The 23,127-nt window shown below is 36.4% G+C and overlaps 1 protein-coding gene across 2 annotated transcripts in view; it reads left to right on the top strand.

The window, feature by feature from the left end:
* The window catches only part of btbd11b (BTB (POZ) domain containing 11b), a 57,604-nt gene that overhangs the window by 20,395 nt on the left and 14,082 nt on the right, over positions 1 to 23,127 (top strand). For both annotated transcript variants that reach the window (XM_026287313.1, XM_026287314.1), the window contains one exon: positions 16,384 to 16,527. In XM_026287313.1, the coding sequence (XP_026143098.1) occupies positions 16,384 to 16,527 (144 nt within the window). The remainder of the gene's footprint in view (positions 1 to 16,383; positions 16,528 to 23,127) is intronic.

The raw sequence follows: 23,127 nt of genomic DNA, 5'->3' as shown, positions 1-23,127 counted from the left end.
TGTTACTGAACGAACTTCATCCTGAGTGTGTGATTTGATCTCTAGAGACTGTAATTTTATTCCTGCTCTCATAGATATGCCCACACTAGGCTGCTTTCCCACACTTTCGTCAGCGCCATATGGAAATTATTTCACCAAATCCACCTGGCAACTCGTGAGGCCAAAAGTGATAAGAATATTCCCTTAATCTAACTGGACATTTGTGCCTTTATCTAACTGACAAGGGTTCATTTTCAACTCGGCACACCTGTCAGCTGTCGGTGCATTGTGTGGAGGACATATATGTATTCAGTGTTCATGTGCCTGTATATATATATGATATATTGTCATCTGGAGCATCAGTAATAAGGATTTTTGCCTAGGATTTTTGATCAAACTTTCACCAGATAAGAGTATCATCAACAGCCAAAGCTGTGGCTGTCATATTTGTGGCGTACTTATTACTTGGCCAAACCCCATTATGCACTTTCAGCAAATGACCTCATGGGAATATCAGCAAACTCAATTACTTCAACTAGGGATGAACAGGCGTCCAATTTTTCCCAAAACAGTCTAGTATTTAAAAGCTTTTTATAACTTAAAGGGATAGTTCACCCAAAAAAGAGAAAATATTCTGCCATCATACTCACCCTCATGTCAATTCAAACCTGACTCTTTCTTGTTCTTTTTCAAGAAAATCCTGGCCACTCTTTGCAGTATAATGACAGTAAAATTGTACTGGACTCCACAATGCTCTTAAATGACAAAAAGCACCATTAAAGTGTCACGAAAATGTGGAAAATGCACAGTTTTTCTGGACTAAAGCCATATGACAGTATTCAGTGTCCAATTTGTGATGAATCATTCTTTGGGTCATCTGTTGAATGAATCATTGTTTTTGTTCACAAAATGGTCTGAATGATTCATTCACAAATCAGACTGATTCAGTTCTCAAGTCCAACATTTAATGGTTCTTTGGAATTCTCCAGTCCCAATTCATTGTAAATGCATGGAAATGAGTGACATTGTTCGAAATGTATCCTTTTGTGTTCCACAGAAGAAAGAAAGTCATTAGGGTTTGGAATGAAAAGATGAGTAAACTATAACATTATTTCTTTTTCTGGATGAACTATGGCTTTAATTTGCAGTTTGGTGCAGAAGATGTTTTAAAATCAATCATTTCAAAGAGGTCTCAAATATGAACAATCATTTCCCTGGAAAATAGCATGTCTGATCAAATAATTACAACACTGTAAATGAATGTGAAGTATTTTAATGCTAAAGAAGATCAAATGAAACGATAGACTCATTAATCAACATAGCAGTCAGGATTCTGTGGTCAAATGCGTTTTGTGAAGGTCATGGAGGTTTTTGTGTTTTGTGGTTTGAAAAACTGCTTATGGAGTCAGCTCTCTAGCTGACAAAGGACCGATTGTATTTCATATGCTCCAGCAGCAAATCTCATGCTTTTTCAATGCAGGCACATCTCATGCTTTCTATGCAGACGTGTGTGTGTGTTTAAAATCTTTTGTAAAGGTGAGCCATTATGTACACATCTGTAATTTAGCACTTTCCACCTACTCTTAGCATTTTCTCAGTGATCATAAAGTCAAAGTTATGATCCAAGATATTTCACATGGTCCAATCATGACTGGTATATACCTAGTGGTGAAGTGGACTGAAGTTGTGGTCAAGACCTCATCAAGACCCCATCTGCACTAGGGCAAAAAGTTATTCAATTAAAAGGCATAGAAATTAAATACCACAGAAGACCTATAGAGACCAATAAAATGATGACATATTGAATGAGGTAATATTTACCTACATCATAATAGTTAGATTAATTAATAATTTGTCTTCTTGTGAATTCTTTCTTGTTATTTGCAAATTCTCACCGGTGAGGAGAAAATGAGCATATACAGGAAACACAAGTTGCTTCACTAAATGATGTAGCAGGTGTTTTCCTTTAAGTCATTAACAAGCAGGCAATTTTCCACAGATTTTGACATTGCTGCCCTCACAGATGTAGTAATTTGCACATTTGTAGTTGCTCAGATCAGAAAGTACCCACTGAGAACATAAATACGTTTGTTTTGAGGTATCTGAACTTAAGCTTGCACGCTCGTGATTCATTTTTTCCCTGGCGGTGGAGTGGTTTGTTGTTTCTTTCATCACCTTGCGTAAAATCATTTTTCACTGCCATGCACTTCTGGAGGATGAACAGGGCAGATTGACTGTATAATAGCTGTCATAGCTTCCTCTCATTTCTGTTCATTTGCACTTTATTACGCTTTTTTTCTACACTGCAAGCGAGCAACAAAACCAGAACAGTCTCGCTATAATCAATGGAGCTGTCTGTGCTCCAAGCATGCAACATTGATTATGACGATCTCGTGTAGACAGCATTTTAGCCTGAAGATGAACTCTAGATCTCTCGGTGGAAGCAAGATCTCACATTTCCTGTTGAAACGCTTTCAGTAAAGTTTAAGAGCAGAATTAAAAGCAGAAGTGAGAGAGCCACAATTTAGTCCAAAAAAATAACACTAATACCATCATGTGGCATTGCCGATTGGCTTAGTTTGTTTCAGCCGGCACGGTATGTAGATTGAATTAAGGCCAGAGATGGAAGCTGAGAACATATACTTTTCACAAACACTGCATTCTGTATTTATAGTCCCCCTGTTATGGATTTAAAAAAGCACTTTTTTCTGAATCTGATTTCAATCCATTTAGTTACCTTTGGCTGTCTCTCTACTCCGATCACTGCAAATTTAGGAAGTCTGTAATTCTATCAGGTTCACTCAGTCACTGAGACCCAAGAGACGGACGTTCAGTTCAAATCCACTCAGGTCTGTTACGCTGCACAGTATTAAGTACGGATGTCATGTCTCGGCTCACAGTCACAACCCTATCATGTTTAACTACTAGATGTTTCACTCTTGGAAACATTTTGGTGTGTGTTTAGATTTTTTTTTTTTTTTTTTTTAATATCAGAATACTATTTTAAACTTGGTTTGCTTTTGGCATTTAAAGGAATAGTTGACCCAAAATTTAAATTCTGACTCTTTCCATGGAGGACAATAGGATATTATTTAAAAAATGTCTTACTTTTTTTTTCCACCCAAGTAAAGTCAATACACAGTGAAAATAAAGATTCTTTATTCATTCTCGGAAAACAAAAGTCCCTGGGGTAGTACCTTTTCAAAACATATACACTTTTGTACTTTTTACATTATAATATGTACACTTTAGATACTGTTACAGTATGCATTTTTAAGAAACCAATATGGACCCTTTGGATACAAAAAAAGAGGTACAGCACATTTTAAAAAAATTATTGCCCCAGTGACAGCTTTCATACCTTTTTTTTTCTGAGAGTGCTGGCATTTGTGGTTCCACGAAGAACATTTAACATCCATGGAACCTTTTCTTTGTGCAAAAGGTGCTTTATTGAGGAAAACAGTTATTTGGATTATTACAATATTCTTTAAAGTAAAAAAGGTTCTTCATGAAACCTCTTCACTGAAAGGTTCTTTGGGGAATCAAAATGGTTCTTGCTGCATACCCCCTTTTGTATCCTATGATAACCTGGATCCAGTGTTCTTTGAATTCTTTAAATTTTTCCTTTGTGTTCCACATAATAAAAAAAATCCATACAGGTATTTGTTGGGGGGGTGGGGTGAACTGTCCCTTTATATAACCAGGAAAAGTTAACAAACCATGTGAACATTTGGTCAGATTAATGGTGCATGCTAACCAAGCCCTATAAGCATCTAAATGCCTCATTTCTGTTCATTCAATGTCCAGGTTTATAAAAGACATGTTTTAGTAATTTAGATTAAGTAAATGGGTCTAGTCTTTGTTCTCTGACTTTGAACCTTTTCAATTTTCCACACCTCTGGGAAATAAGCAAAGCTTTCCAAAATCAAGCACAGTAGTAACATTAAGTCGGTCTTTGCACTTCCAAAAAAGTCCTTTATTCTTCAGGCATTTTTAACAAATCTTGTGCCTTGTAATTACAGTTTGAACTTTTCCCAGTCTTATTCTTCTCTGAGATTTCATGGCTCATAATTGCAGCAATCACGTTTTATGAAAAGTGTGGTTTGGACTGTTCTCTTTAAGTTTAATAGTGTGTGTTGTTTGGGTGGGAGTATGGGGGAACGAGGCACGATAAGAAGAGAAGGACGGAGGAGATGAAGTGAGGAGGGGTATTGGTTGTCACCGAAGCAGAAGCCGTCCTTTTCAACACATGCTGTCACTTGCGCACGCTAATCTGCAAAGCTGTTGCTCGTGGGTGTAAACAATGCCAAAGCGGCGTGGCACCCACATAAAGTAATGACAGGGCGATATTTCGCATGAAAGGTACAAGCTGACTCCAGGTGCCGTGTGTAATTCTGTGATTCCGGTTTCGCTTGACGACTAATCTTCAAGCCTTAATATTCACATCATATTTTGATGAAATGGCCGCTTAGTCATATTTGTGCAGTTTTAGTGTTTCTTAATCGCTCTGATTTGTCAGAGTGATTTTTCAGGAGAGCTTTGGAAATGTTGTTGATGAACTCTTTCAGAAAGTGTTATGTAATTTCTGTGCAATACTTTTTAGCCATCTATCCTTCAAACATGTTTGTGACAGCAATTTTATGATGTGTTTATGATGGCAACTCTGTTGCACAATTGAATCAAGCCTATGATTTAGTGTTGAATGATGTCATTACCACCGCAGTTTCAGTAAGTGGATTTTGAAGCTGTTCTCTGAAGCTGCACTGATACCAAAAGTGTCATCCAACAGCAAAATTGCATTGGAAACATAGGGAATAACCTGGAAATGATGTAATATGTCTGCAGTGCTGGTTGATGTCTACAGACAGTGAGGATTAGAGCAGGAGTCCAGAAAAATCTCATTGATTTTAAACAGATCTGGTTACTTAACGTATAATCTGCTTCAGGATTTAATTGGTCTAGCCTTTAGAAATATTTAAAATTGGACCTAAGTATTGGAAGGTTACCAACCAACATAATCTAAAACTAAAACTAAAAGAACTTCAGTTTGGTCACAGGAAGTGAGAATCTTTCATTTCTGATGTATTTTCTTTTTTAAATTGCTGATGACATCAGCTATAATATAGAGCTTAGAATGGTTTATAGTCTCTCTCCACCTTGCGTTTGCCTAGGGATATACTGTAGCATTTCATTTTACCCTGTTAGAGTATCCCAACATATTTTTATTATTAATTTTGCTTTAGTCATTTTTGCATCGTAGAATGTTTGAATCCATACTGACATTTACTGTAAAATCACCTTATAAAGTTAAAGGCACTGTGTTTTTCATAGAATGAGATACTTGTTCTATAGCTTTGTATTTAAAATGCTATGTTACTATTTTTTTTTACAAAAAAAAAATGTTTATTAGTTTTCTCAGTCACTCTAGATTTTCTTTTCTTCTTCCAGTCAGAATATCCCAGCATTTTTTTGACTTTATTAAAGTATAAGGCACCGTTTCATAGAATGACTCATATGCTGGCACACGCTAGCTTTACATTTCATGATAGCGGTCTCTTAATATGAAACCTTTTGCCCACCAATCTAACATTATTTTGATCTACCCAAGATTGGACTCAAATTTCAAATTTGGAAACAACTCCTGGAGACTGGTTTGATTTTCTTAAGGGGTTTCCACCCTCTTTTCAAACAACATTAGCTGTGACCTCTTTGGCAGTCGATTCAGTATTATGTAATGCATGTGAATATGCCTATTGAATCTCTTTTAGCTTGGCTTTAGCTGTATTTGGCCATCACGAGCAGCATAAACAGAGAGAAAGCCACAATCGGACATCAGAAGTCTAAAAGCATGCCTAAATTTTTTTTTTTAGACTGAAACGCTAACCTTGAGCAGTACATTATATAAAAAAAAAGTTTCAGCAGGGAGCCACGGAATGTTGAACTTTAATCTGTAGTTAAGAAGCTCTGCTTCCAATAATATTTTTCATCAATGTGTTGCATAAACCTCACTCAGTTTTGGCTCTAAGCTTGGGGAGTTTGTTCAAAGGAGAGGAATGAGGCAAGTTGAACATTTGGAAAACAAGTTAACGCTTCATCTACTCTGGGTCTCTGGTTTGGAGCTGGTTTCTGCTAGACTGCCAGCTGGAGCCAAGCTCAGAGCTCTGAGTCAGGATGACGCTAGTGGAGATCCGCTTCCAGTGCACCTCACGGTTGAGATCACGTCGAATAGAATAATACTTACACTCTTGTTCCATAAACACAAGCTCTGTTGTCTTAATGGACACGATTACCTTCCAGCCCTCTCGCTTGTCGTAGAGGAGAACACCAGCTGTTGTTGTGCATGCTCAGCTAATGTCGTGAAGTTTGTTTACAAAGGTCAGAAAGTGTTGTGTCTCTGAACACACCAAAGCTGATTCACACCATCAGTCAAATTCATTAAACAAGCTAATTTTGCCAGCTGAGCCCCGAACACATTCTGCCATACATTAGGAGTTTATTCATGGGAATTGAACCAAAAGATATAAAAAAATAACCCTTTTTTATATCTATATTATCTGTGTTTGTGTGTATGAGAGTGATTTTACTAAAAGTGTGTATGAGGTGATATGGTGGCAAGAAAAATTTGTCCCTTTTCCCCATCACATTGCTATTCCTAATGTAACTGTGTGTATTTATACAGCATGTGTGTCTGTGCTTATGTATGAGAGGAAGCGAGCGACAGTATTGTGATAGTAGCGCTATTATGCCTGGAGAAAATGCTGTGAGAATGAGTAGGTAAGATGCATTTGTGAGTAACCCCCTGCTGAAAAATTGAATGCAAGATTAAATTTCATAGATTTACATGCTGATTTTGCAAGAACAGAGGGTTTTACTTGGAAATAATAAGTCATGACCCCATAAAATGAACAGGTCTAATCATTCTGCTATAAAAAGCTCATAAGCTTGTTTCTCCATTGTGTATGACAGGTTTTATTGGTGCATAATCCCACAAGTCCTGTGTTCGGGATATAAAGTTATTGAGTAGCTAGCTGGATGAAGAGGTCAAAGCCAGGCCCTCATAGAATCTGTTCAGCAGATTTCCAATAAATTGGAGTAACCTTCATTCACAAAGTTCTGCTTCATGTGTTATGAGAAAAAGTTACAATTACAAGAAATAAAGTAATAAAGTAAAAAATCTTTTTTTCTGTGATGAAGATTGCTTTTTTTGTGTGTGCAACCAAATAATTTGTTAGTAATTGGATAGATGGCTTCCTGTAAACAAAAAAAACTATGATCGCAAGTTCTGTCAATACCAAATAGAGTTAAATGGAACTAACTACCATAGTTACCTAACAATGCTTTTGCGAAAACGCACCCCTGATTATGCTTGATCCAAATGAACTGGGATCAGACTGAAAAGGGTAGTGTAGACCTGAAATAATATGACTGGTAGGGAAAAAAATAGCATTTAAACATTTAAACAACTATTTTCTTAGGTTATTGGTTTTATAAGAAAAACACTTTTAAACAGAACTTTCAGAATCTGAAGGATTCATTCGTATTAACTAAAATTATGCTTCTAAACATATCTAATGTGAAAAAAGATGGCAAATTCCACTTGGACCTGGTTTCTCTCATGCTAGCCTAAGAAAGAATCGACCTGACTTTTTTCTAAAACAATAAGAACATAAATTGTAGTAACTGATTACAAAATAGACAGACAACAGACAGGACAAAGAATCCATGAATACTGTTCTTGATTAAATGTATTAAATGTCAAGCGCAATTGGCAGGCCTTCTTCAAAATTGGATGTACAATCAGAAAATTGTCGGAAAATATTAACGGTTGAACAAATGCACTCAGTCTTTTACTGGAACTTGTAAAAGATGTGGATTTGCAAATGCCAAGGTTTTTTTTTTTTTAAGTACATCAAATGACTATTTTAACTTGATTGGTTATTCTTCTATAACGTCCTGCATAAGCCTCAATCAAATTGCTCTCTGGTGTCACATGCAGCCATGTTAAAGAGCCAGTAGCCCAGAGTACTTCTCAGCAAAGTCAAAATGATGAATCGCACAGATCCAGTCAAACAATTACTGTGCAGTTTGGTGCTCGGTTGCATGCATATTACCACTCAGCACCAGGAAGAATGCAAAGAGTAATGAGCAGGGACTCAAAATAAACTAAAGTTTTCACATATGAATGCCTCAGAGGAAACTCTCACTGGAATCTCCTCAGAACTGTTGTACAATTCTTCCAACATTGTACCCCTCTGTTTGAATGACTTCGAGTCTTCGAGGGGGTCGGCTGATAACACGCTGTCCCAGATTGCTGATAAGAGAACGTTTTTGATTGTTAGTGACAGCAAGGCTTACTTCAGCAGGGGAGAGCTGGGGGCAACACACGTGCTGTTTTGGTGATGTAATCGGGGTCACTGCAGGAGGTAGCGCTTTCCATTACCAGTTGTTTTGGAGTTTTCCAGAGAGGAGGACCACAGGGCATCCAGGCCATCTATGACACAGACACTTAGCTCAGTATCTGAGCACGCAGCAGGCGTACACAGCATGGTCATTACCCAGCATTCATCGACAGGACATGTTTCCACATGCAAACACGACCGTGTTTGTGTTTTAGTGCCTTTCATCTCTTCTGATAAAAGTTAATGTCAGCTTTCACAGAGATTGATATCATTTCTGTCCGTGTGATTCATATTATTTTGAGGTTTTCATTCACAGATCTGCACTACTTTCATGCTTTCGGACTTTGTTTTGCTGTTCTGACTGATCAATAGCAAATGCTTCTAGTGAAGATTGCTGAAGGTCTAATAGGTTTTTACATTTATTCATTAGGCAAGTCAATAATTTACTAGAAATTCTCACAAAATTGATTTGAATGCAACACTGAACTTACTAAAAGATATTATAGCATAATGAACAAAGTAAACAGAAAGTGGAAATATGAAGAAAAATACTGGAACAGAATTCAAATCAGTTAAATCTATAGGCCTAGCGTGAAACATACAGTCTGATTCACAAACAAAAACCTCTTATAAGTTGGTTCTTTTTAGTGAATCAATACGTACAGTATAAACATTGTAGTTTGACTCCCAAATGCACGACTCTTATGAACTGATTCTTTTTAATGAATCAAACAAACAGAACAACCAGTGTAGTTTAATTCCTTAACAAATGACTCTAAACAGGTTCTTTTTAGTGAACCAAGAAGTAAAGTACAACCAATGTAGTTTGATTTTTGAGTTTGATCCTTGTAACCCATTTTAAAAAAAAGGGAATTAAGATACTGTAAAAACTGTGTAGTTTGAATCTCAAATGAATGACTCATATAAGCAGGATCCTTTTTAGTGACTTAAAACCAGACAGCATGACCAGTCTGGTTCAACTAATTCACAGACAATTGAGGCTGTTCTTTCTACTGAATCAAATGTGTAAAGCGTTCATTTTAGCTAGGCTTGTGAGAAATGTGAACACATTTCTGTTGGCTTAATATTTAAGACCAGTTTCTGCCATGGCGATCATTAAATAGTCTAAACATACCTTTTTCTGGAATTGTTGTAAATTAATGTATTGATTTATTTCAGTCATTTGGAAATGGAGTTGGAAGACCTGTCTGAGACGGTTATTATTTCTCCATTATATAAATTCTATTTGGTGACGTTAGTGGCTTATAAATTACACACTTCACCTTGAAAACTCCACTCAATGGAGATTGGAAGAAAATAGTTAAAAGCTTTTGTGAGCTCTTGTTTATGTGACCTGCAATTCAAGAACCAGTTTGGATCATTTAGAAGTCAACACACAATCTATTCATCCATCACACCGTTTTTAAGGCGAATGTTGTTTATGTACACGCCATTGCTGTTTTCATTTTATGTCATCTCTTGTATTCACCTAGTGTTTTCTTGTCCTTAGTATGTTCTAAGTGCCTTCAGGGTCAGTGTTACATGTGTTGAATACTAATATTGCTAACATATTTGCATATTTTACTGTTTAAAACTTTGGGGTTGGTAAGTGTTTTTGGCCAAAAAAATTGAACATAATAAGTCTCTTTACTATCACTCTCGATCAATTTATTGCATCATTGCTGAATAAAAATATACATTTCTTAATGTTTTTAGTGTATGTTTGCTGTATGCACAGTTGCTGAGTGGAAATATTTGAGGGGATTGTGCTGACCGTTTCTCTGACAGTCATGTGTGTCTTATATTCAAACAGACGCATGCCGTCAGCGACAAATCTGCGGACCGATCCAACTTTCTGATCACCGAACAACTCAGAGCAAATCCCTGGGGATGATTCCAAAAACCATTAAAGCTCTGCGGTCAGCCAGTACTGGAGACATACTGCGCAGTCACACGACGCATGTAGACACCGCCGCATCCCTCTCCTCAAACTCCTCCCTCCGTTCCCCAGAAATGCAGCATTCCTGGTTCTTATTGCCGTACATATGGACTCCATCTGCTTAGGGCTGCCAGAATGATTAAGCCTATTACAAAACTCTCTCAAACTATTGTTTCAGTTGTCCACTATATAGTTAAATTGAGGGTGTGGGATATAACGCCATTGCACAAGTCTCTAGTGTGTCACAAAAATACCATCTTGCACAAGAAATATTTGTTATTATTTTACTTATGTGTGGGTTTAACCTAGCATAGAGGTTGGTAAAGGAGTTGACCAAGCGCAAAACTGCGTGAGTGTAGTAGGTGTTGTGGGTGTAGGTTTACATGGTGTGGCTTGAATCACTTTCTAGCTTTTGCATGCTGGCATTGCACTGTGAGAAATCCAGGGAGTTGTTTTTCCACATTTGTACTTGCAGAGAGACAGAAGACGTGTGTGTGTGTTTTCATCTGCATTCTCAGGCTAAGTGAGCAGGCCGGGCTTCACAGGCCTTTAAAATAGATTTAAATACAGACTCTAAGCTCCAGTGAGGTCAGCGGCGTATCTGCACTCGGCACGTGTGCATGGGAAAGCTGGGAGAACTCTGGTATGTCCCAGTAGTTCCTCCCCATTGACTTCCCAAGCGTACTAGCTCTTCTAATGTCCCCTTGTCAGCCTGTCAAAGCGCTTTTGGTAGACTGGTCCACTGTGGAGCATGCGATAAGTACTGTAATGCAATTCTGGCACCCTAGAGGTAAAATGCAAATGATTTTATAGAGCCTCCTGTCTGAGCCAACCTGTGGATGCTGTGTTTTTTCCAAACCAAAGCCTTTGGTTTTGGCCAAAAGGAGTGTGTTGTATGTTGCCAATGTGAATTCATTGGGTTTTGACATTTGTTACAGGGCACTGACGCCTGCACACCCACAATCCTCAGCTAGTTTAAACCTGGCTGACGCCTTCATTATTCGTTCTCTCTTGTTTATCAGCTTGAAAACAGCATGTATTGAATTCTGCTAGTCTAAGTTAGCTTGAATAACAGTTTTCAACATTTTTAAATTACTTATTGAATGTACAGATAAGTAATGAGGTTGCAAAGAGCACCCTCAGATAAAGTATATTATAATTACATCTATAAGTGACAATTTCCCCCTAAATATGCAACATTAAAGATTTCATTGCATTAAATAACACTATTTTAAAATAAGTACCCTTTTTTCCTTTTTGCAATCAATTACTATTTTATTTATTTTACATTCAACCAAGTCTCCTTAATTTTGGACAATATACACTACTGTTCAAAAGTTTAGTATCAATAGGTTTTTCTTTTCAAGAAATTAATACTTTTATTCAGCATGTGACAGTAAAGTCATTTCTAGTGTTACAAAAGATTTCATTTATTGAATCTGCTAGGTTTGCTTTAATAAAAGTAGTTTTCAAAGTCACATTCTGCAAAAATCCATTGCTATTTGAGGTCAACCAAAATGCTTTATTAAAAAGAAACTACATCACAAAGTTATGACTTTTCACTCTATTATAATAACACACTCCAGTTGTAATATGGGCTCTAAACCACATCCCCATCTGAAGGAGGTCTGTATCTTTTAGTTCAAATGTCTTAAATAAATCCGTTGATGTCCAGCAGACAGTCAGAATACAGAACATGTGTGTTGTAAATTGGAAAGAAAAGCTGGAGGCTCTATTTTTCTCAGTCTACTTATGTCATCATAATCTGAGTTCCTTGAGAATAGAGACTTTGTGGAATGGGTATCACTATAGACACACTTTTAATGGTTTCTAAACCCACAGGCCTTTTGGATAGCGAGCTGGAGTGAGGGAGGTCTTAATCTGCAGTGGCATCACTGGCAGATACTGCACACTTGAAGAAGACGAATAAGGAGCTTGAGGGAAAAACTTTTCACTTCATGACCTGGCATCATGATCATTTATTTATTTTTATGCAGCATTATGCAAATGCATTTATACACTGGTCGCCATAACTCATTACAACCATGAGTGAAGTAGTGGAGGCTCTACTGAATGACAGTACGGTTTCAAGCTTCAGGCTTTTTCCTTGCACCCTGATGCTTTGGCTGTTCTGGTAGATCAGCTCTTTTTTTTCCTTTTTTTTTTTTACTCAATCTTTAATACCCATGAAATACTGATTTTCTTCTTTTCAATCAATTCCTTTTCAATAATTTAACTGCAGGTAATTATTTTTGTTGCAGCCACGGGATGCTGTTACCTGACCTCTGAATAACCTGAAAAATATTAATACTAAAATATTAATATAATTATTCTACACTATATTCAATTATTTATTGAATAAACCGACTCGGGATCTACAAAGAGCAACCTCAGATATATATTCATATATAAGCATTTGAGAACTTACATCAGACATAAAGTATATGAATGTTATCGCGCAATATATTAACCTGTTAAATGTCACCCCGTCCCGTATACGGGACGCCTACGTTGACTATACTATATTACAATCAAATCTAATCTAATCTTGACAAACTATATATCGTTGGAAAGGTCTAAGACTCCCAAATATATATTTTACCAATATGTTTTGTTAAAAATTATGTAGGAAAAGTTATAGATGAATTTATGATCGGAGTGCACCCTCAGAAATCTACATTACAAAATGAGCTTTGACCTTTGTTTAAAAAAAAGACTTCCTCGTTGCCTTTTTCTCTATCACATTTTAGAAATCATCAGAAGTTATATATCACTTGAAAACATAAAATCTCAAAATTCATCCTTCAAAACCCATTTTAAAATCAGACATTGCATTACCATGTAAATGGTACATCAAAATCATGTTACAAAATGTTTTCAGTCATGAATTATAAAAATTGAGGTTGGTATCATGCACATTCAAGTCTATCTTCAAAAACGTGAGTGACAGTTAACAGGTTAAACAAAGTGTTTGTTTTTTGTTTTTGCAATTTATAAATTTTTTTTTACTTGTAACATTTGACAAACATAAAGCTGTTACAGTTGATGTGTGCTAGCATAGGAATAAATCGCTTGAGGAGGATCTTGATCAAATGAGGAGTTTACTGAACATCGAAGAAGAATAACAGATAATATACACAACACATTAACATCACTAGGATAGGTCAACTTCACAGCATTACATTAACTTCACAATATTAATCACGGACGACGAAGAACTGAACAGACAGGGTATTTGAGAACAAAGGAGGTAATCAGGGAACTAGAGACAGGTGGGGATCAATCAATTAACAAAACAAGAACAGGAAGAAGACCAAATAAGGAAACTGAAAGTTCATGAACGTAACAAAAGCATCCAAATGTCTTAATTTAAAAAAAGCATTACAAGTATGCGTGAAATGGATCAACAGTGACAGTAAAAAGTGAATTTTTTTGCACTGAATTATATTTTCAAATATATAAAAAAGTTTTTTTTTTTATATTTTGAAATAATAATATTTTTACAGTATTTTTTTAAATCAAATAAATGCAGCATCAGTAAGCATACGATACTTATTTAAAAAACATCAAAAAATCTTTTTGACCACAAACCTATGCTTTAATTTCCTTATATTTAGGTAGGTAGTTGTTGTGAAATATTTTACTTGTGCTATTTTTCTTAAAAATAAATTATCTGAAGCACTGACCTTCAAAATATATTTTCGGCAGCAGGCCAACTGTAAAAACCTGCCATAAAATGTTTTTGAGCATGATTTCCTTTTGAAGCATAATCACACAGAACAAAAGAAGGCCAGGATTTGGAAGAAGCCAGGCTTTTAGAGTTATTTAAAGTGCGTGTGTGTGCATTCCTCTACGTGTGAAGTCTTTATAGCCTACTGTAATTTGAAAAGTTTACCCTGACCGATGTTTGAGGAAGTGGAGCTGAAAGGAAAGCGAGCGAGATGCCAGTCTTACCACCCGTTGCTTTAAGTGTTTCAGGCTGGCTGTGCATGAGCCTGGCACACTCATCTGTCACGGAGACCCGCTGAGAGTTTTAATAAGAGCTGTGGACTCAGGAGATTATAGTGAACGAGGGGGAATTTTGCTCCGCTCTCTAGGATCTTATACACCTGTCATTCATTCTTCATTGAGCTGAGGCGAGGGCAATGGAGAGCAAGATCTTATCATGAGAATCTGCAGGGATGCAAATTAGTTTGTATTAATACATGAATACACTAGCAGTGTACTAGACCTAGGACATTGAGGTGTGGCCTTGCATTGCTAAACACCTGTACTTCCTCCCATGCCGCAGGCAAGTAACCATCACTCCACCCCTGCCTTGTCTCCATGGCAACCTAGTTCAAATTCTATCAGGATGCGACTTATTTATTATTCCTCCTTGAAGCAAAGCACTTACTGTAAGATGGATGCATGATCTATATAGCAGCAATTATATAAGGGTGCATTTTTTATAATAAAAACATGCCTTGAAAGACCTATGTTGTGTTTGTCGAGCAATATATTTACATTATGATAAGCAACATACACTGCTGTCACATTTCCCCGACTGAAGCTGATTAGGGATTTACATCATTCCCTCTCTCAGAAAGGCCCCTAAAATAACATTTGCCTCATGAGAGTAAATGAGACGGTTCAAACGAAAGCCCCTCTGTCGGTGGAGGACAACAAAACCGAGTCATTTGTTTCCGCCACATCATAATTTAACACGCCGTCGGCTCCAGGAGTGTTTGGCAACAATGGGACTGGTGGAAACACAAGGATGAGAGCGAATCCAATTTTCGAGGAGCCCAACCATCCTGTTAAAAACAATAACCACTGTGATTCAGACACTAACCGAGTCTCACCCCAGCGGTTTGGCTGTAAGCCGGGATGAAAAGCTTTGTGATGGTATAGTAGTGCTGAACAAGCGAACCTTCAATCTAATGTTGATTTCAGGGACGCTGTGTGATGTTGAGTCTGTTTCATTGGTAAAGTGTAGAATCCTTTCAGGTGTCATCACTGAAACATTAGCATTAAGTTATATGCATGTAGACTTAAGTCTGTGTTCTACAAATAGAGGACAGCGGTTCTTTACAGTAATTGCTGGTTGTCCGGGAAGGTGATATGCCTCCCTTTCTCCTTGTGAGCAGACAAAACAAGCAGCCGGCCAAGTTTATTACCTGTTACCGCCTAGAAGGGAGCCCTCAGGGACCTGTTATAAAGATTGCCTGCTTATTATTGTTAAAGAGATAGTCCATCCAAAAATTAAAATGGGATAATTTGTTCACCCTTATGTTTGTTCCAAACCTGTTTGACTGTCTTTGTTCTTTGGAACATACAAGAAAATATTTTGATAAATGTTGATAACCAAGCGGTTTCTTTTCCGTTGACTTCTGTTTTATGGACAAAACAACACAATTGAAGTCAATGGAAACCATTTTTTTTTTTTTTTTTTAATAATATTCTTTAAAATAGCTTCTTTCATCTTTCACGAAAGAAAGAAAGAAAGTTATATGGGTTTGGAACTACAAGAGGGGTGAGTATTATAGAGTTTTCATTTTTGGGTGAACCATCCCTTTAAATAAAATGAAGATCCTCTGCAGTTAATGGGTGCCGTCAGAATTTAATTTTAATTTAAACAGCTGAAAAAAAAAAATCACAACATTCCGCTAGTAGTCCACACCACTCCTGTCCATCAATGAATATCTTGTGAATTGAAAAGCTGCGTCTTTGTTAGAAACACATCCTCCATTAAGTTTTTTTTTTTTTTAAATACCGCTTCTGGCCGAAATATGAGTCCATATCAATAAAATCACTTCTAATTAAAATCTATTTGCATAGTTACTGTTTTGGACTATTTTCCCTTGAAAACCGTGCTTGATCTGTGCATATTTCTCTCCAGATTTAGACGAGACAACTTTTCCACTGGAGAAAGCAATATTATGGATTGAGGATTTTAGCTGGAAGCAGTGGTTTAAAGTTTTTATGATTTTAGCCGAAAGCAACACCAATGTTTTTTTTTTTAACAGTTAAATTAGGTGTATTTTTTTTCTAGTTGAACATAAATGTTTTCATTCTTTTGTGCAGGAATCCTCAGTTTGCCGGACAGTTTGAGCCTGCACAGGAACCAGCAGCGCTCAAATAAAGCTGGAGATGCCTACAGTCAGTCCGAGCAGCGTACTATTGAGCAGTCCCTGCTGGCCACACGAGTGGGGAGCATCGCTGAGCTCAGTGAGTAACCAATGTCTATTTTTCAACTTAAATTAAAGCTCTTCTGGCACTTTATACTTTATTCATTCCTTGTTCAGATAAGGAGAAGCCACCATCATTCTTTGATTAAAAACTTGTTTGTGTTTGCATGTGTGTGCACAGACCTCTTTTAAGAGTTTTACCCGGTACTAGTTCTGTCGGGTGATCTACAGCTCTGTTTGATTTGCATGTAGAGCACATTTTCACAGTACTCAGTAACAGCTGCACGATGGTGCAGTGTGTTTAAAGGTATACATTTCAATGCAAATTCATTTCGTTTGAAGTATTAGCCCCAGGTTGGTGCATTTCACACTAAAGTGGTATGTGTTTACTAGTAGAAATCCATCTGCTCAGGATTCAGGTCTCCATCTCTCACCTCAAACAGGCCTTTAACTCTCAAAATCCCATCCAGCACAATCAACTCTCATACAAGTGCCATGCACTGTATTTAATTTCCCCATTCATTTAATGCACTGCTTTAGATATAGCAGTTTTTAAAAGGTGGATGATATTACCTGTTAACTATTTAACAATGCACTCAGTTAGGCAGCCAGCAGTTTGTCCTACAGTATGTGCATCTTCATCTGGTTCAACAATGAGTAAAAAGTAAAAACATATTGTATTGTTAATAATTAATAATAATAATCAACAAATGTGTAAAATAATTCATTTATAATTATGAAATTAGCCAATTAAATGTATTATTTTGTTCATTGTTCAATTTTGTACACACTCACATATCTATAATATATAATGCATAAATTTGCATTATATATTATAGCAGTTCTTATCTGCTTCATTATTATATATTAACATATATGCATTTATTTTTTGTTTTATGTATATAATATATGCAATATATAAGCAATATCCCACCCCCCCCACACACACATATATGTGTGTGTGTATTTATTTTCCTATATTTAAAAACCAATATATGTACAGTATATATGCACTATTTATACAGTTATAGTTGCCTAGTTGCCTTTACTTTACTGCACAGTGACGAGTCATGTGCAGCCATCTGAAAAAAAGATGCATGCTGAATGTCATGAAAATAACAGGATTTAATTTAAACAGAACCAAAGCCTAAAACTCAATCTTACCTTAAACTTTAACACTGTTTCTTTGCTGCCTTGCAAGCACTGGTATTTCCTTTTAGAAATGCAAATCTAATTAGATGTATAGGTCTTTTACTTAGGAGATTGGTTATGTAATTCAATATATTTTACAGCAGAAAGCTTGTTCTATTCTTGAGAACATTGATTTTAAATGCAATACTATATGTGCTGCAGGACAGACCTTGAAAGCGAAATCCTTGTATGAATTCGGCAACATCAAACACAAAAATACAACAAATAAGCACGGCACAGTTGAATATGTGAAAAGTAAATGGAAACTTCTCATAGCAAAGCCTGGAGAAGCAGATATGCGCAAAATACTGCAGTTTGTTCCTTCAGAAATGTCTGTGCTCTTCAAAACTTAAATAAAATAAAAAAAGCTCCATTAGTACTTTTTTATAGACACAGTATCCATGGAGATTTCCATAAAATGTTTCATCTATTTCCAGCTCCTCTCTTCTGTCTGTCTCTCTCTCTCTTTCTCATGGATGTCCCCAGTGACCCTGCAGGGGAAGTTGAGGGCAGTTTGAACCCTGGTTAGGGACAGCGGTCCTCCCCTGAATTACACATTCAGTATTCTGCCTCCAGCAAGGGCAGGAACAACAACTGTCACACAGAGGCTCTTTCTGCTTTTGGACAGTCACAACAGAACACTCTCACTCAAAGGGCAGCGTTTATTTTAAGAGAAGGCTGAACTTGCAAAATGTAAATCTAATTATACAGCTTCTAATGACAAATGAGTTTTTGTGTGTTGCTGATTTTTAGTTTAATTTATTAGTTTGCCAATAAAGATTTAAAATAGTTTAAACTTGATGTGAGCAAGCTCCAAGTCTGTATTCAGAAGAAACTGGAATGTTTCGTAATACATACAGTACTGCTGAAAAGTATGGAATAATTAAGGCTTTTGTAAAGTTTTAGAAAGATTCACAGTTCTAAATATACATTATGTGATACACTACCAGTCAAAAGTTTGGAATAATTAAGATTTATTAAATAGATTTCTTATGCTCACCAAGGCAATAATTTATTAGAAACAGAAATGTGAAAAATTACAATTTAAAAGAACTTATTAATGTTTTATTACATTTATAAAATGTAGTTATTCCTGTGATAGCAAAGCTGAATTTAAAAATAAATTTTTTGTTTAATATCTTTTAGGATGCTTTCAGAAGCAATAGTTTAAAAAAAATATGAATTATTTAATAGAAAACTTTTGCTATATTATAATTGTCTTTATTGTTACTTTTGATCAATTGAATGTGTTGTTGATGAATAAGTATTAGAAATTTATTTTAAAATCTTTAAGTTAGCCGAAACTTTTTAATGATAGTCTTTCATGGTTCCCACAAAAATATTAAGCAGCAAGAACTCTGCACCAAATTATTATATTAGAATGATTGCTGGTCATGTGACACTGAAAACTGCAGTAATTGCTGCTAAACATACAGCTTTGCCATCACAGGAATGCATTTTCTTTTCAATTATAATGATATTTCATAACATTACTAATTTACTGTAATAGTTTTAAATCAGATTTTTCATCTTGGTGAATGTAAGAGACTTATAGTTATTCCAAATATTTGACTTATATTACATCATGTATATTTATAACTGTCTTTAAGTACAGTGTTTGTACCAGGCTTTTGCAGTAGGATCGGGGTTATTATAAAGTTCAATGCTGTATGTTATTAAATCGGAATGGAAGGCATTTAGACTCTCAAAGTCACTGCCTCTCAGCAAATCACTGTACATCTGAAGTACATATGACCTTTTGTAGGCTTGTCACGATCCTCTCACAGCTGTATATATCCAGAGGGAAGCCTGAATTCCATATGGTAATAGTACTTTAATGTAATTACACTCATAAAATCCCATAACAGCAGAGCATTGCGATAGATTAAATCTTCTTCATACAGTACATAGGTTTTTATGAGTCACTCATGATGAGCAGGTTAGGTAGAAGACTTCTCTCCCTGCAGAGCATTAAAAGGTCAAAAGGTCAATGCATTAAGAGCCTTTTTTGTCACATTCTTGTCTCTTTAAATTCAATTGTGTCTTTGAGTTAGCAGCTCTTGTTCCTCAATAATTCCCTCTCCAGATCTGCACTGAAGAATCCGACTCCTTCTGGGGTCAATTTAACAGTAATGCAGATTGAGTAGCTATTGCTTGCTGTATAAAAAGATAAGTGGTGCATATTTAAATGTAGTTTCTATTATGTGAAATAAAATCTAATAACTGAGGGACAAATGAAGTCCAGAAAAGCTAAGCTCTATTGCACTTTATGGGCTTTCTCCTACATGGTTTGTTTGATCTAAATAAGACCACTTCTCCGCTTTCAGCATTTATGTGTGTGCGTGCAAAAAAATTACCTTGGGCTATGGCAGTTACTTAGCCATCAACAGCTAATTGGGAAACGTACATTTGTTGATAGTCATTTTCGCATTAGTCTGCACCGATTCTAAAAACAGCCCGAAAGGAGAATCGACTCTTATGCAGAATAAATAGGTGGTTAAGTGTCTTACATTAAGCTCTGTCTGAACGAAACCTGCACAACAGTCAGGAGTTTTTTTTTTTCTTAGGTTGGCCAGACACCAATCAAAGACCTTCATGGCTGGATTGCCATCACTGAGTGTTTCCATGCTGCCCATAACATTTTTTCCCTGTTTTCCTAAAAGTTTCTGTTTCCTCCCATAATGCATCTATTCCCTCTTGCTCCATAAAACGCTCATTACATTTCATTGCTTCATTGCTCTGAAGTACCGCTGGTGCCCAATGAATGGTTCTTAATTGTTTATCTACAACTTTCTTACACGATATACAGTAATTGTAGTGAGTAGTGAGTTTTCTGTCACAGGAAATGTAGCTGTAACCTTGATGGCTGCTGAGCTATACATTTCTCTGGCATGTCTGGAAAAGCCAACCTCATTATGTACAGTAGGTGTGAGGAGAACATTGCAAGTATTTTGAACAGAAGAATAAGAGAAAACTGTGGATGAATATCATGCAAAGGGTAAATATACAGTATCTACAGTATTTTAAACATATGTAATATATCTAAAACGAAGCAAAACTCAAATGGCCTTAAAATCGAAATTATTATTATTAGTATCATTATTAGTATTATTATAAATACATGCACAAAAAATATGCTCAAATGTTTCAATGCAAAAAGTCTTATGCTTATCATCATTATTATGTTATTAATTCTTTAATGGTATTTATTTCTATTTTATAGTAAATAATTATGCTATATTGCATTATTATATATATATATATATACATATGGTAGATACTGTGTATTTAGTCAATATAATGTTTTTTTTTTTCACATAACAGTAATGAGAATATGACTTTTTGCATTATAGTAGTAAGAAATGTGCTTAATTGTTTACTTCATTTAGTTTTGTAACTATTATAAGTTATTACTAATAATCATTGTTTAATACTTGTAATAAAGAAATTTTATATATTATTATTATTTTATTTTACAAACCAGATTTTACAGGTTGTGAGTAAAAAAGGAATGGAATAATTTACAAATGTCATAAATTACTGTACATTTTATTCACAATAGAATATAGATAACATCAAATGTTGAAAATGAGACATTTTGAAATGTTATACCAAATATTGTCTCATTTTGGATTTCATGAGAGCTACACATTCCAAAAAAGTTGGGACAGGTAGCAATATGAGGCTGGAAAAGTTAAATGTACATGTAAGAAAACAACTGGAGGACCAATTTGCAACTTATTAAGTCGATTGGCAACATGATTGGGTCTAAACAGAGCCTCTCAGAGAGGCAGTGTCTCTCAGAAGTCAAGATGGGCAGAGGATCACCAATTCCCCCAATGCTGCGGCAAAAAATAGTGGAGCAATATCAGAAAGGAGTTTCTCAGAGACAAATTGCAAAGAGTTAGAAGTTATCATCATCTACAGTGCATAATTTCATCCAAATATTCATAGAATCTGGAACAATCTCTGTGCGTAAGGGTCAAGGCCGGAAAACCATACTGGATGCCCGCGATCTTTCAGGCCCTTAGACGCATCACACAGGAATGCTATTGTAATGCAAATCACAACATGGGCTCAGGAATACTTCCAGAAAACATTGTCGGTGAACACAATCCACCGTGCCATTCGCCGTTGCCGGCTAAAACTCTATAGGTCAAAAAAGAAACCATATCTAAACATGAACCAGAAGTGCAGACCTTTTCTCTGGCCAAGGCTCATTTAAAATGGACTGTGGCAAACTGTTCTGTGGTCAGACGAATCAAAATTTGAAGTTCTTTTTTGGAAAACTGGGACGCCATGTCCTCCGGACTAAAGTGGACAAGGACAACCCAAGTTGTTATCAGCGCTCAGTTCAGAAGCCTGCATCTCTGTTGGTATTGGGCTGCAGGAGTGCTTGTGGCATGGGAAGCTTACACATCTGGAAAGGCACCATCAATACTGAAAGGTATATCCAAGTTCTAGAACAACATATGCTCCCATCCAGACGTCGTCTCTTTCAGGGAAGACCTTGCATTTTCCAACATGACAATGCCAGACCACATACTGCATCAATTACAACATCATGGCTGCGTAGAAGAAGGATCCGGGTACTGAAATGTGTCGTCAGTCTTCAGACGTTTGTAGACTATTTTAAAAAGAAGAGGGGATATATATATAGTTTTGTAAAATTTTATTATATTTGTTGTTTTATTTAAAAGGTCTGAAAAATGTATCCCAAAATCAATCTATCTAGGCCTATCTATCAAGGCTGTCTTGATTTTTGGGATACAAAAATCCAGTGACATGCAATTTTCCAAGCATTTTAAATAAAACAACTACAGTTAATCCAGCTAATCCCAGTCTGACGTTTCAAAAGACAAAAAAATCTGTTCTGTTACATAAAGCCAAGCAGAGCAGCTTCCTCTCTGGTGGCCTTTCCTTGATAATTTATGTCTTGGTTCAGGGAGGCCAGCCAATCGATTCTGCTCAACTTTCACAGTAAAACACCATTCTGCATCCTCCATTCCCAACGTCTCGTCTGGTGATGAAGGGCACCTTCTCTGCTGTTTTAGATGAGAGTATCATGTTTAACTCAAAAGACGCTCGAGCAAAAAGAAGATCTTATGCTGTGTTGTTATCTTATATTGCCACACGTATTCATATGAATACCCTACAGCACCTGTAGATGATTGGCTCTCTTGGTAATGAGGTTTACAGTCATGACTAATAGACGAAGACCTTTTGCCGTGTCCGTGTTTGTTTAGCTGGTTAATCTTGAGCATATCTCTCAGTCAGTTCCTCTGCTGCCCCTCTGACTTGAGGAAATGTCACACGCTATCATGAATAAGAGATGAGTGTCGGTCACAGAAGTGCCCCAGGTGGCTTTCAGCCCCTCTCCTTCTCTCGAGAGCCTTCTGCCACCACCTCCGACTGCAAACGTTGTGTCTTTCTCTGCTGACAGGTGTAT

This window comes from Carassius auratus, chromosome 18 (assembly GCF_003368295.1).
Source record: "Carassius auratus strain Wakin chromosome 18, ASM336829v1, whole genome shotgun sequence".
Lineage (NCBI taxonomy): Eukaryota > Metazoa > Chordata > Actinopteri > Cypriniformes > Cyprinidae > Carassius > Carassius auratus.
The sequence above is the reverse complement of the archived record's forward strand: the minus strand, read 5'-3'. Positions and strand labels throughout refer to the sequence as shown.